The sequence below is a fragment of the Falco naumanni genome, chromosome 2 (assembly GCF_017639655.2).
Source record: "Falco naumanni isolate bFalNau1 chromosome 2, bFalNau1.pat, whole genome shotgun sequence".
In the NCBI taxonomy this organism is placed as follows: Eukaryota; Metazoa; Chordata; class Aves; order Falconiformes; family Falconidae; genus Falco; species Falco naumanni.
Genome location: NC_054055.1, coordinates 27,139,066 through 27,156,939, shown reverse-complemented (window position 1 = coordinate 27,156,939; position 17,874 = coordinate 27,139,066). Strand labels below are relative to the sequence as shown.

General features: G+C 44.9%; 1 protein-coding gene across 1 annotated transcript in view; it reads left to right on the top strand.

Annotated features, from left to right (window-relative positions):
* Window positions 1-14,497, top strand: part of HEPHL1 (hephaestin like 1) — a 36,023-nt gene extending 21,526 nt beyond the window's left edge. Inside the window, exons 12-20 of the mRNA XM_040584358.1 lie at window positions 3,806-4,019; window positions 5,666-5,805; window positions 6,607-6,747; window positions 9,683-9,789; window positions 10,234-10,456; window positions 11,186-11,325; window positions 11,941-12,100; window positions 13,423-13,503; window positions 13,581-14,497. Coding sequence (XP_040440292.1) covers window positions 3,806-4,019; window positions 5,666-5,805; window positions 6,607-6,747; window positions 9,683-9,789; window positions 10,234-10,456; window positions 11,186-11,325; window positions 11,941-12,100; window positions 13,423-13,503; window positions 13,581-13,783 — 1,409 coding nt within the window. The 3' untranslated portion in view covers window positions 13,784-14,497. The remainder of the gene's footprint in view (window positions 1-3,805; window positions 4,020-5,665; window positions 5,806-6,606; window positions 6,748-9,682; window positions 9,790-10,233; window positions 10,457-11,185; window positions 11,326-11,940; window positions 12,101-13,422; window positions 13,504-13,580) is intronic.
* Window positions 14,498-17,874: the final 3,377 nt, after the last annotated feature.

Sequence of the window (17,874 nt, the reverse complement as noted above, 5' to 3'; positions counted from 1 at the left end):
TCAGAATCATATACATTAAGGATACTTTTAATTCTCATGTGCAATCCAACAATAGTTTCTTCAGACTCAGAGTGTGAATTGTTTGTTGGAAACACCAGATAAGCTTTATGACAAAGGATGCAATGTTACTTTTCTTAACATTTGTGCAACTGTTTAAATCAAGAGTCATCAGAGTTGTGCAAGGCTATGCCAAGGGCCATCCTTGGCCAGAGCACCTGATAGCAATACCTGTTGGCAATGTGTACATACATTTTCACCTTTTCCATCCCATACATTTCCATCGTCTGTCATGAAACTGCATTGCAGGACTCACACTAAGCAATATATTCTAGGGGCTTATTGATTTTTGCCAGCTAACCTTCTACTGGCAATAAAGGAAATTGAGTGAATTATCATATCTTTACATTCAACAACATATGTGATTTTCTTTAATTGCATGTTATTTTATCCTTTTCGTCAATTTTGCCCTAGAAGCACAAGGCATGAACTAAGATCCAGTCTGGACAGAGCTATGCTTCTAATTTTGGTTCCACCACTGACTCACATACAAAGTAGCCGTGAAAGTGTTTTCCTCCTTCAGCAGGTGCTAGCAGGTGGAGCTATGCAGGACTACATTGTGGTCAGCTTCTACTTGAGTAAATGGGAAGGAGAGCACAAACATTAAAATCTGCCCACAGACATGCCAAAAGATGCTCCCACCATCACTGCAGCCTTTGACAATCAGAGCTACAAAAAACCTGGCCCATGGTGGTTTGGCCTTTCATGGAGAGAGAGTAAAGGGTCAGAAAGGTGCAATTTAACTCAATCTTTTTTATACCATATAGGTGCATATAAACAAATGGTTATAAGCAGCATCTTTCTGTTTGTATTCTTGTATAACAAGTCTGTAGCTGTATTGTAAAGTCTCTAAGAGGCCTCCATTAGCCTGATTACACCAGAGAGCTGCAGGGACTCAGTGGAGAGTCTCACGCACCCAAGGCTGGCACCAGGGCTCTGTGCTCGGGGACAAGGAAACAGCATCTCTGAAACACACATCCTGTTTCTCTATGCCTTTATCAGTGTTCGTAACGCACACTCCTCCTGTGTTTTCTCGTGCTGCCTGTGGGCACATCTGCAGACAGGGCAGCACTGGTGAAAGCTGACTGGCAAGGCTGCATTCCTGCTGCCAGACATCTAGTGAATTGCTTTTCAGAGCTCCCTTGGCTAAGCTAATCTAACTCAGATAGTTAGAAGCAATTTCTGGAGATTCTTGAGCAAAGATGGAGCAGGCTAGTGTTTCCTCTGGAGCAAAAAGTCACTTGCTGACTTGCGGATCTCCATTTGTGTCTGGATTCACATGTTGCTTTGAGCTGAAGGGCTTGTTGTAATGTAGGAGTTACAGGCTACAACCCTGCAGTGTCTTATGTGCATGTTTGTTGGAAGAAGGGTTCGCCGGAGTCAAGAAGATGCTCAATATGAGTTATGCATCTTGCTCAACTTTATTAGTTGCTAACACTACTTATATAGAACCGATACACATGCATATTCGTAAAGCAGAAATATAATTGGTTAGTAGTCTCTAAAGGCGCACGGTTCTCACACCCCTAATTATCATGACTAAAATAAGCATTCTATCCATGTAGCTAATTGTGTTGCTGTGCTTCAGCCTTGCAGTTTGTTACTCCCTATTTTCCCATACCGCTCCCTATCTTTCTTGGCCCTGCACCTGCTTTCCCAGCAGCTGCAGCTTGTTACAGCCACGGCCTGTTGGCACAACATAATTACTCGGTCTCAGGATTCAAGAATAGCTCAAGGCTACCTTTCTTGTTAACTTCAGCACAGCGACTTCAGCACAATTCTGATTACAGGCCTATTCTAATACCAGGCCTGGACTGTGCAGATCTTTAGAGATTCTAAGGCCATGCTTCTGCAGCCATTCTTCTACACATGTTTACTCTTGAGTGTGTGACGACAGCCTGAATCCCCACCCTCTTACGTCTTGACACCATCGAGCACATGGTGACTAAAGGAAATGATTGGTGCATATCCATTTTATCAACTAGTTTCTCCTTCAGTCCTCTTAATTTTTTCTGAGGCGAGCGGCTGCAGAGCCGGCAGGGTCGGCAGCGGAGCACACCAGTGCATTGCACAGCGGGTTTCCCGCACTGAGGGAACCTCGGAGGAGCCGAGAGCTGCCAGGAGCCCACAGCTGACGCTACAGCAGCTGATGGAACCCGTGCGTGGCCAGGAGCAATGGCAGCCCAGCCTCCCCCGCCCACACAAGAAGCCCTGGGGAGCACCAGCGACCAGCAGCGCTGGCAGCGGGGCGGGCAGACGGGCCTGGCACGGCAGCTGGTGCGGGAGGGGCGCCGGAGCTCTGCCGGCTCCCCGGGGAGCAGCGGTGTCCCCCCGGCGAAGGCCGCGGCCTCTCCGAGCTCTGCGCCCAGCGGGCTCCGGTGGGAACACGCAGCCACCCCGGTGCCGGGCTGCCGGCCGTGCCCTGCGCCGTGCCAGGCCCGGGCGGCTCGGGGCAGCGCCGGGGCGGGGAACTGCTCCGCCTCGGGACGGAGCTCCGGGGGAGGTGGGTGGGCTGGGGGGGTCGCGGGGCGGGGGTTCCCCATCCGCTCTCTGCCCGACAGACCTGTTGTTTGTGCACAGAGAAAGACTTGTGGGTGAGGTGATGGTTGGAGGCTCTTGGGCACAGCGATCATGAAATTGATAGAGTTGTAGGTTCTCAGAGAAGTAAGGAGGGGGGATCAGCAGAACTGCTACCTTGGCCTTCTGGAGGGCAGACTCTGGCCTGTTTAGGAGCCTGGTTGAGAGAGTCCCTTGGGGGCAGCCCTGAAGGGCCAAGGAGCCCAGGAAGACTGGGCGTGCTTCAAGAAGGAAACCCTAAAGGCACAGAGGCAGGCTGTCCCCATGTGCTGAAAGAGGAGCCAGCGGGGCAGAAGACCGGCCCGGCTGAACAGGGAGCTTTGCCTGGCACTCAGGGAAGAAAGGAGAGGTTTTTGACCTCTGGAGGAAGGGGCAAGCCACTCAGGAGGACTATAAGGATGTCGTGAGGTGTCATACAAGGTACAAGGTATCGTGGTGGATAGTGTGGCCAGCAGGACAAGGTCAGTGATTGTGCCCCTGTACTCAGCACTGTGGAGGCTGCACCTCAAATGCTGGGTTCAGTTGTGGGTCCCTCACTACAAGAGGAACAGTGTGATGCTGGAGCGTGTCCAGAGAAAGGCAGCAAAGCTGGTGAAGGGTCTGGAGCACAAGTCTGATGAGAAGCAGCTGAGGGAACTGGGTTTTTTTAGCCTGGAGGAAGGGAGGCTGAGGGGAGACCTTAACACTCCCTACAGCTGCCTGAAAGGGGCTGCAGCAAGGTGGCTGTTGGTCTCTTCTCCCAAGTAACAAGTGACAGGACAAGAGGAAATGGACTCAAGTTGTGCCAGAAGAGGTTTAGTCTGGCTGTTAGGAAATATATCTTCACTGAAAGGGTTGTCAAGCCCTGGAACAGGCTGACCAGGGAGGTGGTTGAACCACCATTCCTGGAGGTATTTAAAATATGTGTAGATGTGTTGCTTAGGGACATGATTTAGTGGTGGACTTGGTATTGCTGGGTCAATGGTTTGACTCAATGGTCTTAAAAGTCTTTTCCAACCTAAACAATTCTATGATTCTATATAAGCATTCCTTTTCTTGACTTTCCATATAGCATCACAGATCCGGTTTGTCTGAGGACAGATCAGGGATATACAAAGCGCAGGACCTAATTTGCCAAGCTGTTTTTCAAAGTTTTTAAAAATGTCTAAATTTCATGTGCTTTCCTTTCCAGGCACATTCAAAGTGGTTTGCAGGACTTTTGATCACTTTGTTGGTGGAATGAAACATCTCTATGAGGTCAGTAGCTGCCGTAACACCACCCGAGCCCAACAGCAGCACGGAGCCATGAGGATCTATTACGTCGCTGCGGAGGAGGTGGAGTGGGACTATGCATCAAATAAGAGCTTGGCACCAAAGATTTACAATGTCAGCAGCAATGAAGAAAGGTACCCAAAGCAAAAAACTGCTTGTGGGCATGAAGCATACTTATAATGGAAGGGAAACTGGAGCATCCTTCCATGAAGCCAGTCTGGTACTTCTTAGGAGGCACTTTCTAACAACAACAACAAAAAAGTGTTTACAAAGCGACAGCCTCTCAGACTAAAGTAGCTCATAGGCATCATTCTGGAATGTCTTCATCTCAGAGTGTACTGTAATGCTGTTGAACCCAAGAAGCCTTCCAAGTCCCTAAATACATGTGTGGCTTCCAGCCCTGGCTCAACCCTACAATGATGTCCTCCAACCCCCTCTTCTTCCTTCCTCACTCTCCCCAGTCTCCCCATCCCAGTGTTGTGGTTTTCCTAGAGAAGAAACCTATGTACCTGTCCCAGACGTGAGCCCCTGCAAGCAGTGCAGGTGTGCGAGGGAGGTGCTGAGCCTGCTTCACTGCAATGCAGTAGCCCCTGGCTCCCCTAGAAAAGTCAGAACATAGTAACCACTGCAAGTGAATCATATCTATGTTGCGCTGTGCTAAGAAGTAAAAAGAATGTGCAAAAGATACACGTTCCAGATCATATTGGGTAAGGAGGTCTCTGAGACCCCTTTGGTGGAAACAAAAAGGACCAAGGAACATATTTTAAAAATAAACTTTAGAAGAGTGGCTGGGAAACTGCAGCCTGTAAAGAGGAAAGGTATGGTGGAGTCAGTAGATAATATACCTGAAGAGTCACAAGTGGTGAAGCATGTTTAAAGAAAATACTAACTCCAGTATTGTCAAAGGCTTCTGTTGCACACACAGTATATTATTACAGTAAGCAGTATTCCTGGGGCAATTTTTTGCTTTTATTTAGTATGTTGTCAGCCAGCCTTGCGGTTTCCCTGCCAAGGGCACCTTGGGAATGAACTGCCAGAAGATTGAGCTGCTCTCAGAAGAGGGTGAACACTCTCCTATGTAGCTGGTGGTGAGTGTCCTCTGCTGGCGAGTCAATCCTCCGGGTTCCCACAAGAGTAGCAACAAATTGTGGGTGACTGCACAAACCTGGAGGGCACAAAAAAGCATCCTGTGCCAGATGCAAAAGTGACAATCAATTTCTCACTTTATCTTCACACGGGGAGAGCATCCAGCCCTGCGCAGTACATAGCAGCAGGAGGACAGGGTAAAGCAGGCCCCTCTTATCTCAGATGATGGCATTTCCTTTCACAGGGCTAGGCTTTGGTTATCATCTTCCTGTGGCTAATAACCAAGATAGGGAAGCAGCCATCATGATAAAAGGATTCAGGTTTACAGAGAAAGGCAGTATTTTTTATGGGAGTGGAGGATGCAGCTGGAGAGAGTGGTCAAACCATCAAACCCACTCATAGCTTGAACTTTACCTGTGCTCTGACAGGTCTGGTGAAGGATTTGTGTTCCCAAAGGTTTGTGGTGAGTGCAACATATCCTCAACTTTACCTCTTTGAAGAAGGTGTTCATTTAGTGAGGATTATCACGTTTATTGCTGGTTTAAATCTCTTGCAGCATCCAGGTCTTCACATGAACCAGCACATCAGACCAAGACATATATTCTTATTACGTCTATTGTGAATAACAAAACAGTTACTAGCCTTTAGACCTATAAAGTTTAGTGCTTTTAATTTTTTCCCTTTTATTTTGCAGCTATGGGCACGTTTTCCTGAGCCAAGCAGAAGATCTGATTGGTTCAAAATACAAGAAGGTGGTTTACAGGGAGTACACAAATGGCAACTTCACGCAGTGCAAAGTGAGGGCAGAGGAGGAGGAGCACCTGGAAATCCTGGGCAAGTAGCTCTCAGCTCACAGATTAAGCCTGATAAGTGAGAGGATTGCTTTCCAAGGACTAAGTTTTTCCAGCTTTGTTAACATGGAAAACAAGGAATACGAATTCCAGGTTATCGGTGGTTTTACAACCAATTTGTATAATTTCTGAGTGTAAAGATGTTTTCCAAGTTAGAGAATTCATTCTCAAATATGTATAAGGAATTTCCAAAGAGTAGTATCAGAAAGGATGCCAAAAGGGCAATTCCAGGATTCACCTTAAATTCAGAACATGCAATGTGCAGGAGACTCTTATGGGCAGATTAAGTCAATATTAAGGGCTGGATTTGTGTCTGAAACTGGGCAAGACAAAATTTTATGTGTGTCATAAAATAACCATCAGCTTATGTTTTTTATATGGGGTGAGAAGCAGGCAACAACTGGTCATAAAGTAGCCACCACTCTCTAGGAATATATTTGTCATTTCCTTTTTTGCAGTACAAAAGTAAAAAAAATAGTTAAGAAATAGAATTTTCAAAGATGCAAAAATCATCCACAAGGGGTTTCCCTAAAACCAAGCTGTCCAAGACCTGTCTCCGGAGAGAACAATTATTGACTGAAAAGAAAAAAGATTATTTATATATATATATGGAACTTTTTCATCAGCCAAGATAACAAACCAGTTTTGATTGCTTTGCTGGAAGAACAATGAAAGCCCAAGGGTTTTGAGAAAGACCTTGGCTCCTCTCTTAGGCCAAGCTATTGAGAGTCTGTTAAATTCAGAAAAGCAGCATTAATCACCAGCATCTTCCATTTTAATTTAGGGCCATTACTCCATGCTGAGGTTGGTGACTCTGTACTGATCGTATTTAAGAACAAAGCCAGCAGGCCTTATTCCATAAGCGCACACGGTATAGAAGAAGTGGGTTGTGAAGAACAACCTGAGACACCACTTACTCTCCCCGGTAAGGCTCTTTGTTTGTTTTTTTTTTTGTTTTTTTTCTTGAGCTACAAAGGCTGTATATAAAAGCGTATTAACATATGAATGATAATCCCTTTGTCGAGTTTACACATACCTGTATGTTCTTACTGGCATAATAAGCTCAACGTTTATTCAGATACAATTCTGTGTTGTTATACAAGTAGGTTCTTGAACAAGTGAGCATGTTTGGGCAGAGAATGAGCCTTTGTTCCTATCAGGCATAGAAAGAGGAATGTAGTATCACTGGACAATCTCCAAAAAAGGCCGAAGCAGGTCCCTAACCATGGCGAGGGAAGTGTAAGCCAGCACTGCATTTGGCTCCAGGCTGAAACTCTCACAATGTTTTAAAAACTGAGAAACTCAGTGGTAGAGTTGCAGTTGGCAATATTAACTCTGACTCTCAATCTACACAGAACTGGCATTTGCATTCAGAGCTGATGCATTAAATGCAAAAGGTAGATGTGTGAATTAAAAGTCTTTGGAAAAGTTTACCCAGTATGCCTCAGTTTCCAGTAAAGAAAACAGTGGAAAATAGTTCTCAAAGCACTGAAATTTTTCATATAGAAAAATACCTGTCAAAATGTTTGTACTTCAATTTTTATGTTGTGTTTTATATTTTAGTAGGAAGTCAGACTCAAATCCTGGCATTATAGTAAATATAAAATGTACATGCCTTTCTTTTCCACCACCCATGCAACTTTTTTCACAGTTTTTGTGAGCTTCAGTGAAAAACTAAATGAAAAGAAAATCTGATGCACTAAATCTTTTTTTTGCAAGAGACATTTGCAAGATGAAATGTTTTTCCTGTAACACAGGATTCACACAGAAATTAATGGCCAAATGTGAGCCAGCATCTGCTTTGCTGGAGTTTGACCTGTGGTTAATATATGGGAAAAAAAAAAAAAAAAAAGGTGATTTATATGATTCCCTTGGGGTTTTTTATTTGCTCCATGATGTTGATGCCGTTTTGTTAACAGTTGAGGTGTAGCACTGGAAACACTACTGTCATGTTTCCTGTGTCCACATGGGAGCAGGCTTGGAATGAGTTAGACAAGGAAAGGTTTCTGCGTTTGACAGTAAGACAAAGGCAAGTACTCTTCAGCAAGATCTAAGGACAAACTTTTCCTTAGGATTTTGGAAGCAGCAGTTAACACAGAACACAAGTCTTTCAAATCAAGCATCATTCTGGGACACTTCAGTCCCCATCACCATCATCTAGAAATCCTTGCTGCCTGATCCTGGATCAGGCTGGACTACTCTCCCCAAGCTTCCCAGAGCCCGTCTAGTTCTACTAAATCCTGAACAAGTCATCAATCTGATTTATGTCCTGCTAAATTGTGCTCCTGATAGCACTGCCAGCTCCTGAAGGGACTGTGGGTGGCATGGTAAAGAGATGCAGAGAGCAGATCCATAGAAGCCTAACCCAAAACAGCTCTCAGCTACCACAGCTTTGTCCTCTCCCTGTCCATTCCTCCATTTACCCAGCAGCAAAAAGGGAGAAAATATCCATTTTCCTCTTGTTTATCAGTCTTTTCAGGGCTTATGCTTCATTTGCATTTCAAAGATATTTCTTTGATGCCATTTGAAGTGTCTCAGATTTTAAGTAGAGTGGAGATTTTTCCATCTAAAGCTTCCAAATGCGCTGAAGTGATGAGTAAAAAGCAAGGAAGTGGTGAAGGATCGTGGCCAGACTCTCTTCTCACATCACACCCTCTAAAAAGGAGTGATGACGTGAAGGTTAGATACAGGTAGATAACAAACTCTTCCCTAGTGTATGTCTCCATGGCATGAATGCCTCTGAGATTTCTTGTTAGTGTTTTCTGTCGTATTAGTGTAGTATTGTGCCTTGAAAGCCTTTCTGATCTCTGCTAAAGTGTGTAAATCCATGCTGTAATGAACAGAACATGCTTGTCCTGTTGCAATACTACAACGTTCATGAGACTCATCTCATATAGCATGATATTTGAGAGTCACCATTTCTTTTTTTGGAGTTATTGTTATACAATAAAACCCACTATTGCATCATCCAGCAAAATAGTGTAGTGGCTCAGTGACATAAAACTATGCTCGGTCACTTCACAACCATTTTAAGATTGAAAACTCTCCTTTGCTCTGATGCCAGCTGCTGTTGGCAGCCGTTGGGTTGTGTCTGTACTAAGAGCATGACCAAGAGTTCTGTGATTTCCTTGTTTTCTCCTGACTTGTAACATGCCCCCAGCTGTTCTTGGCTTTTGTCACCCTGAAAGACTTTTGGGCCAGGGACTGCCTGGCTCAACACTTCTTCACCGCTTAAAAGGGCAAGGTGTTGACCACATCTTGGTCTCCTACCTTCCCCTGAAATACTAACAAAAAAAACACCCCCAAAACAACAAAGCAGGGAAACACAGCACAGGCAGTTAATCTGAACATAGATGTGTTTGTGTTCAGTGCAGAGAACTGACCCTCACCCAAATAGATAATTTCTCCATCAGATTGTTCCAGTTTTTTAAATCAGAGGTCAGGGAATCTCTGCTCAGGGAGGACATGGCAGAGGTGATAGCTTTTGGGATGGGCAGGGGTCCTCTGGTAGTTGCTGAGAGAAGTGGCTTAGTGGAAGATGAAAGGACCCTCCTGTTGCTCCCAGTCCGCAGGCTGGTATGTACTCAGCTCTCCTCTCCTGGCCCAGAGCTGATCCACTGCTGCAGCACTGTGCAAAATCCCAGTGGCAGCTGCCTCATCTTTGTGCCCTTTTCAGCTGAGAAAGTCCAAGAAACATTTTCTGGAGCTTGACTCCCAGCATCTTCAACTGACCTTAAACATCAGCATCCAAGATCATTGATCTGCTACAAGTTTTGCCCAAAGAGAAAGATGAAGAGTCCTGTCTCCAAACTTCCATCTGTGGGATGCCGCTCTTGGTAAAATTGTTCTCTCTGTTTCAGGGGAAATAAACACCTACAGATGGAATGTCCCAGAACGATCCGGCCCTGGTAAAACAGATCCAAACTGTATCACTTGGGTTTATTATTCAACAGTGAATTTTGTAAAGGTAACCAAGAAATGGTCATTAAAGATTGCATTGCTTTGGCTAAAGCATCCTGCCTTGCTTAATGTTTCTGAAAGGATCCTCCTTCACATTTGTGTGAGGATCACAAGTTAGGGGAACAATTTATAGATGCTTTGTCTTCTTTGATTACAGTTGCACATGCCTGGGTAACTTAATCTACTGAAATCCCTAGGGATACATCATAGTAATGTGATTTCCTCCATAAAGAATAGTTGAAGGGGTTCTGAGTGAAGGCAAAACATTGCTTTGGTACATTAACATAGGTGCTTGTAGTGAAAAAGAAAGATATCTCTAATCAGACAGTAATTTTTTTCTCATCTGATAGGAAAATAGAATTTCATCTTTATTTAATCTGTAGTTAATTTGTATCTATTTCATAACTGAGTGAAGTGAAAATTTGTAACACATACATTTATTTTATTTCAGGACACATACAGTGGTCTGATTGGGCCTCTTGTAGTTTGCAGAAAAGGAATTCTAGATGAGAGAGGCCTAAGGAAAGACATTGATCGTGAATTTACTCTTCTGTTTATGGTTTTCGATGAAAATGAATCCTGGTACTTGAAAGAAAATATTGAAACATACCTTCATAAGAATCCTGATGATTTTAATTTCACTGAGAACTTCGTAGAAGGCAACTGCATGCATGGTATGTAGGACTCAAGTGACAGCAGCCAAGGGGACGGTAGTTTATTTTTCAAAGCCCTTTTAGGAAGACATTGGACTCAGCCTGCAATTACCCAACCATGTGACAGCTTCATAAACTGCAACTCTGGAAACAAAAAGATTTCATGACACCCAGCCAAGATATATATTTTTCTAACTAGATCATTTAATCTTTTACTCTTGGGAAGAGGCTGCCCTGCCAGAATTCCCTTGTCATTTGTGAGCTGCATTCCTTGCAGGTTTGTTCTGTAGGAGCGTTAAGGATGATATTTCAAAACTGTGGCTGTAGTAGCAACCAGCCCAGGAGCCAAACAGAAAAGACTGGATAGGGGCAGGAACAGCCCTGGTAAAGCAAACATCTCTTTCTACAGATGGTACCCATTTTAGGCAACTCTATTCCCTCTTTTTCCGTGCAGCTTCTCAGCATTCAGGAGTTTGATCTAAACCAGTAAAAAACCTACCTGATGCCTTTTTAAGACAGAAAAAAGTGCTGCTATTCACTTACGTGATTTGTAGACTGAAACAAAAATGGGACAGTCTCCCTGCAATGGCAGTGGTCGCTATGGCGAGCCCTTGCCCTGGCCACACATGCCTGTCCCCTTTCTGCCTGGGCACCCCCTTCTCCCCAGAGAGACAAGGTGCCTGAAGTAGAAGCTATCATCACCCATACCATGTCCAGTTATCAATTAGTCCTATTTTGTCATTCTTCCAGCTATCAACGGGAAGATTTATAACAGTCTCCTGGGCCTAACAATGAATGAAGGTGATAGGACAAACTGGTATTTGATAGGAATGGGCAATGAAGTGGATATACATACAGTTCACTTCCATGCGCAGACCTTCATCTTCAAGGTTGGTAAAATTAGTGAAAGTAAAACCTTTGTTGTGTGATGAAAAATTTCTGCAAAGTAGTCTGGGTTCTGTCCTGGTTTTTCAGCTTGGGCTTGGAGCTCTGGACTGATGCATCAGTCAGTGGGAGTTTTGCATATGAAGGAAATACAAAATGAGATCCTTGCAAAGCTTCTGTTGTTCTGAGCCTGTTATGAACGTGAACAAATGTCACTATTAGGGGACATGGTTAGGTGGGTTAAAGTACATGTTTACCCTGGGGTATAAGGGAAGATACAGGGAGGAAATCAGAGAGAGTTATGTCTGCTTAGAGTATGCTTTTATGTTGTGACAGCTTGCTACTGGCAGGACTGTTTAAAAAATCTGTCTTTCAAAGAAACACCTGCACTTAACCAGCACTTGAAGTCCTCAGGAGGGGTCTTCTGTTGTTAATTAATTGGTTGATTAAATGACGAGTGCCCACAGACTTTAGTTTCCTTGGATGAGGCTCACTAGAAATGTGTAACAAGAAGCATTTGATCTGCCTTGAGGAGCTGAAAGTCTAACTGGAATATTTCAGTGCCTGTAGGGGGGTATTTGAGGCACAACTCTCATGATGCTGGTTTTGTCTTGCCACAGACAGATAAGGACCACAGAGGAGACGTATATGACCTTTTTCCTGGGACTTTCCAGACAGTTGAACTGGTAGCAGAAAACCCTGGAACATGGCTTCTGCATTGCCACGTAGCTGATCATATCCATGCTGGCATGGAGACAACCTACACCATCAATAAATCAGGTGCAGTATCAGAAACATGTCTGAGGCCTCCGAGGTGTTATCACAGCAGATCGGATGGAAGGCAGGGAGGAAAGGAAGAGAGCTAACATCACCACTGCACCCTGCGCGCCGGTGGGAAGTACCTGTGCATTACTGCCACGGCCAGTTAGCATCATCTAGGGACAGGACAAACACCCCTAATTATATGGCAAAGTCGGTAATCTTTGCTGTGCTCTGCAACTTAAAAACAGCTGATGTTTGCAAGAGCCCATCTAAGACAGTAGCAGCCTGTGGCCTGTGGACCATTAGTCATCTGCAGGTGGAGCAGAAAACAACTGCAAAGCTATTTTTCTGCCTTGCTGCCACGTGATGTGAGGGAGGGCCTGCAGCCTGGCATGGTGCTGCCTGCAATCACTGCCAGCTGCCAGATCTATTTGAGTTCCTTCCTGCACAGGCAGAGACCAGCTGAGATACAAGAAGCTCCAAAAATTATTGTTCATCCTATCCAAGATATAGGCGATCCTTTGACTAAGAAAAGTTGGCAAACTTTTTGAGTGGTGCTGGTCCCTTCCACCACTTGTGAGTGAAGCCAAAAATGCTTTGGGAGCCTCTCCACATGACATAATTTCACTAAACATCTGGATCCAGCATCTCCTGCCTGGGTCCCCACTGTGCTTGCTACACTCTTCTACAGGGGTTGCAACGGTGCCAGAAAGCACGTCTCTTACCTGTAACCCTGTAGCAGCAGGATGAGAAAAGTAATGCCTAATGTAGCCAAAATACTCGTTCCTTGGATAAGGGGAATTTATTTTTACCACATTTTCATGCAGGCTGTGAAACTTCCAAGGAACAAGCAAATGCATAACTGAATCATAGATTCACAGAATGGTTTGTGTTGGAAGGGAACGCTGAAGATGACATAGTTCCAACACCTCTGCCATGGGCAGGGACACCTTCCACTAGACCAGGTTGCTCAAAGCCTTATCCAACCCAGCCTTGAACACTTCCAGGGTTGGGTTGTAAACTTTCTCTGGGCAACCTGCTCCACTTCTCAGCACCCTCACAGTAAAGAATTTCTTCCCAATATCTAATCTAGATCTACCCTTTTTCAGTTTAAAACTGTTGCCCCCTGTCCCATTACTACAGTGAGCAGTGAAGTAACAGAGATGCCTATAGAGAAGGGGGATGTTGCCCACAGAACAGTAGCTGTGCTGATCTAATCGATATTTATGTTTAGATCAACAAGGTAGAAATAATCAAATAAAATCAACACGACTTTTGCAGAAAAGAAAAAAGTATTTATTGAGGCTTTCAACTTCATTATGCTTTTTCTCTCTCTGCAGAGTGGGAAGCTCCTTCAGAAGGAGAACTCACAACTGGAGCATATGATACAAGTACTGCAAAAAACAGAACCACTGCAAAGGGTAAGGATTTTTTAAAATGTCATTTAAAAATCTCAATGCATGCATAGATTTCTCATGAACTACTTATCTTTTAACAGATTATGACAGCAAATGGGGCAATTTTTGGGGCAAACCTCTGAGTCCTGGAGAAGCCAGCCTGATACTTGCAGCCTTTTTTTTCATTGGACTTGTTCTTCTATCAACAGTATTAATTGTCTTCTGCCTCATCACTCACCAAGGAAACAGGATCCGTTACATGGCGCTGCATGACAAAAGTGCATTTCTTACAGATCCCCTGTAAATCCTCGCTTTTAGCATCATGTACAGAGCTGCACTGGATTTCATGGCATGCTGCTAATAAAACTGGAACAAGATATATGCTGATAGTCCTACCCCATAGCCAGAGCTCACAAGAGTGAATATGAGCTCTAAGGTTCGTCTCCAAGAGTCACATACCACCCATCACCATTTCCACTTCTCTGGAGTTCAGTTGAGCTTTACCCAAGATCAAATTTGGCAGCCAAGCAGAGCAGCACACCTCATGGCATCCACACTGGCTGCACAGGATATCCATGGGAGTGAGGAGCGGGCAGCACGGCATCCATGTGCTCTGGGCAGAAACACGGGACTCACGCTAGGGAATAAATACGACCAGGGAATTTTAAAGCATGCTGGCTTCTGAAGGAACAGGTCTTAATCTGGAAGTCCTCACAGTTTCCCAAAGTCAGGCTCAATGAATTCACCAATATTTAAGCGATTCTTCTTTTTTTTTTGCCCTGTTAAAGGAGGAAACTGTGCACTGGGACAGATTTTTAAAGGCATTTAGGGACCTACCAGTATATTTTAGCACCTGATGGACTTCAGCAGTCCCCTGATGTTAGTTTCTAAAAGCTTTTGTTAATCCCTTTAAAAATCTAGCCCTGAGCACCCTCTTAGAACATTAGTTAATTTTGTAATTGCTGTTCCTTGTGATCCTGATTCTTTGCACTGAGTAGCACCTCACTCCCTACCTGTAATGAAGCCACCAGGAGGCTGATCTTTGTGCTCTGCGAGGAAGACAGGCAGAATCAGGCCATGTTTATTGATGCTTGAATGTTTCTAGCTCATTTTTAATTAGATAGCACTCATTCTTGCCTGCTCACATCAGCTACAGCTCTGGCAGAGGAACTCCAGAACAAACACATCTGTGAGACTATTTATCCAAATTTGGTTTTGAATGTAAATTCAAGTTGCTGATTTTATTTTTTTTCCACTTCTGTGTTTGGAATTATGTTCAACTGTAGGAAACTTTACTGCTCATCAGTCTTATTGTAGCTTAATGGTGTCCTGGATTGATGTCCGGTTAACCAGTATGTTCAAGTTTCTTGGATGTTTCTCAGTTATTTATCAGTTCTTTGTTTTCCCCAGTCATTTAAGAGCCACCACACAAGTGCGGCAGAACTGCAGGACTGAGCCCAAAGAGGAGTTATACCATAGCAATAAACACTTTCAGACTCCTCCTCTAAATCTTCCCTTTGAGCTGACAAAAACAGATACTCTAAGCCCTTTCATCATTCTGGTTTGTAAACCTTAAAATTGTGGTCTCCTGTTCTGTGCAAAACCACTGTCTGTCTCTGTGCAGGACATTTGCTCTCTGTATACATACAAAATTAAAGCCTTTCACTTCAACATACACTGTTAATAAAGGAAATTGTTTGGTACTTTCCTTTGAGAGTAGCTAATGTCTTTGACTTTTTAGAAGCAGAATCATAGATAACTTTTGACCATAGAACCTAGCCAGCCAAAGCAATTACAATGGTAATAAAAATGTGGTTATTTCTATGAACCTTCTGGAACAGTTCAGTTCATCTGGCATGCTTCTCAGCTGGATGGCAGCTGTGAAACAAGAATGAAGCCTCCAAAGGTCCTCAGGGCCTCAGGACATCACCACTGCTTGCCCAGTTGACACAGCCTGCCACAGAGAGCAGGAAGCATCACAGCAAGCATCAAGCATTGATTTTATCATTTCCTGCCTGGTTCAGGACACGGTGCTGTGGTCAGCTGTGCCCCAACACCTGTATTGAAGGACAGCATCTGTGTTGGCCTGAAGCACTGATGAGAACAGACTAAAGCAACAAAATGAACACAAGAATAAAATGAACGAGTCACCAGGGCAGCCGTGCTGTCCACGGAGTGCTACAGGCTCTCGAGTGTGAAAAGTCTGGATTAGGAGCTTGGGTAGCAGTTGGGAACTGTACAAGTGACAAAATCTTGGAAGGGGACAAATGCAAAAACAACCTTTAAAAACTTTCTGGAGGAATAAGCAGCTCTGATACCCACACACGCAAGCTGGCTGAAACTGTTCTAAAAAACCCCAGAAAAGTGGCCAAAGGAACAAAACAGATTTTTTTTTTATTTTCTTCTTAAAGAAAATTGTGCCTCAGCAAGGTTTTTGAAGGACTCAATGTATAGACTAGAGGTCTGGATGAACAGAGCCTGCTTACATTTCCATAAGACATTTGAGAAAGTCCTTAGTTAAAGCTTCTTAGGGAAATGAAATCACCATGGGATGAGAGGAAGGGCCCACGGTGGTTAAATAGCTGGTTAAAAGATAGGAAAAAGTAGCCAGGTTTCATGTTGAAAGTCACTCATGGTGTGCTGCAAGGACCCCTGCTCTTCACTGTCTTCTGTAAGTGGTGTGAAAAAGAGTGACCAAGTTGAGTGACAATCGTAAGTACGTGTATCATGAAAAACTGGTGAAAAATAAAAGAGAAAATTTAGTACTGATACTTTTACAGTAGTACTTGTGGAAAAAAAGCAATCCTAGATGTATGCGCTTCATACTGTCTAAGCATCTTGGAAGTGGGATCTTATTGGTAATATTTTAACGACAACATTATCTCCAGTGCTTTTTAGTGGGCAGAAAGGCAACAGAATATTAGGATTCAGTAGGAATTAAGAACAGAGCAAACCAGAAAACAGCTTCATACCATTACATAAATGTCTGGGGCACCTGCATCTCGAATGTGGCATGAGTCACATCCCCTGGCGCCATGCAGGAGAGGACGCAGCAGCAGCAGAACAGCACAGAAAGAACAAGAAAGGGAATCAGTGTTGTAGAACAGTTTCCATATGAGGAATGATTTCAGCTTGGAAAAACAGAAAGAACAACTGAAAGCAGGTAGCATAGTGGTTTTATAAAAAGAGAGTTGGGTGGAGAAGGGAGTGATTTGTCCCTTTTGGCAGAAGTAGTATGAGCTAGGGGAGTGCTACATGCAAAGCACAGCACAGGAGTTGGCTCTTTAGGGGGTGGACAGGCACCTGTGTAACTCCTGGTCTGAGGGGGCTGAGGATGCTCCAGGCTTACAGATGTTCAGGAAGCAACTGGAAGAATATAAGGGTGCAAACGAATTAAGGGTTACTAAAGATGAAGGCACCCCACTGACTCCCACAAAAAAGTGATTTGGGATATGGCAGTGGTGACCAAACACTTTGGGTGGGGAAAATGCCACCGCACATGGCGCTAGGTAGATTAAGGGCTTGGAGTGTCTGTCTGACAGGGTGGGGACGTATGTGCTGAGAGCTGGGACTGCTCAGCCTGGAGAAGAGGTAGCTCAGGGGGATCCTAAGAGTGTGTGCAAACAACATAGTGCAGATGGAGCCAGTCTCTTCTCAGCGGTGCCCCGTAAGAGGACCAGAGGCGATGGGTGCAAGCTGCAATACGAGCCTCCATTCCTGGGGGACACCTGAAGGTGCCTGGCACGGCTCAGAGCCCCCTGCTCTGAGCAGGGGTTGCATGACCCTACCTGTGCAAGGATGGCATACAAATTGGTGAAACATTCCGTGTGTTGGCCCAGGTGGCCAAGAAGGCAAATAACATCCTGGCTTGTATCAGAAACAGAGTGGCCAGCAGGGCCAGGGCAGTGACCGCCCCCTGCACTGGGCACTGGTGAGGCCACACGGAATGCTGGGTTCAGTTCTGGGCCCCTCACTGCAAGAGGGACACTGAGGTGCCGGAGCGTGTCCAGAGACGGGCAACGGGGCTGGGGAAGGGGCTGGAGCACAAGTCTGATGGGGAGCGGCTGCGGGAACGGGGGGTGCTCAGCCTGGAGAGGAGGGGGCTGAGGGGGGACCTTATCGCTCTCTACAGCTGCCTGACAGGAGGCTGCAGGCAGGTGGGGTCGGTCTCTTCGCCCAAGTAACAAGTGACAGGACAAGAGGAAAAGGCCTCTACCTGTGCCAGGGGAGGTTGGATTGGAGATGAGGAAAAATGTCCGCTCTGAGAGGGTGGTGAAGGATTGGAACGGGCTGCCAGGGAGGTGGCGGAAGCACCAGCCCTGGAAGCGTTTAAGACAACCTCGATGCGGTGCTTAGGGACAGGATTCGGCGGTGGCCTTGGCGGCTCTGGGCGGA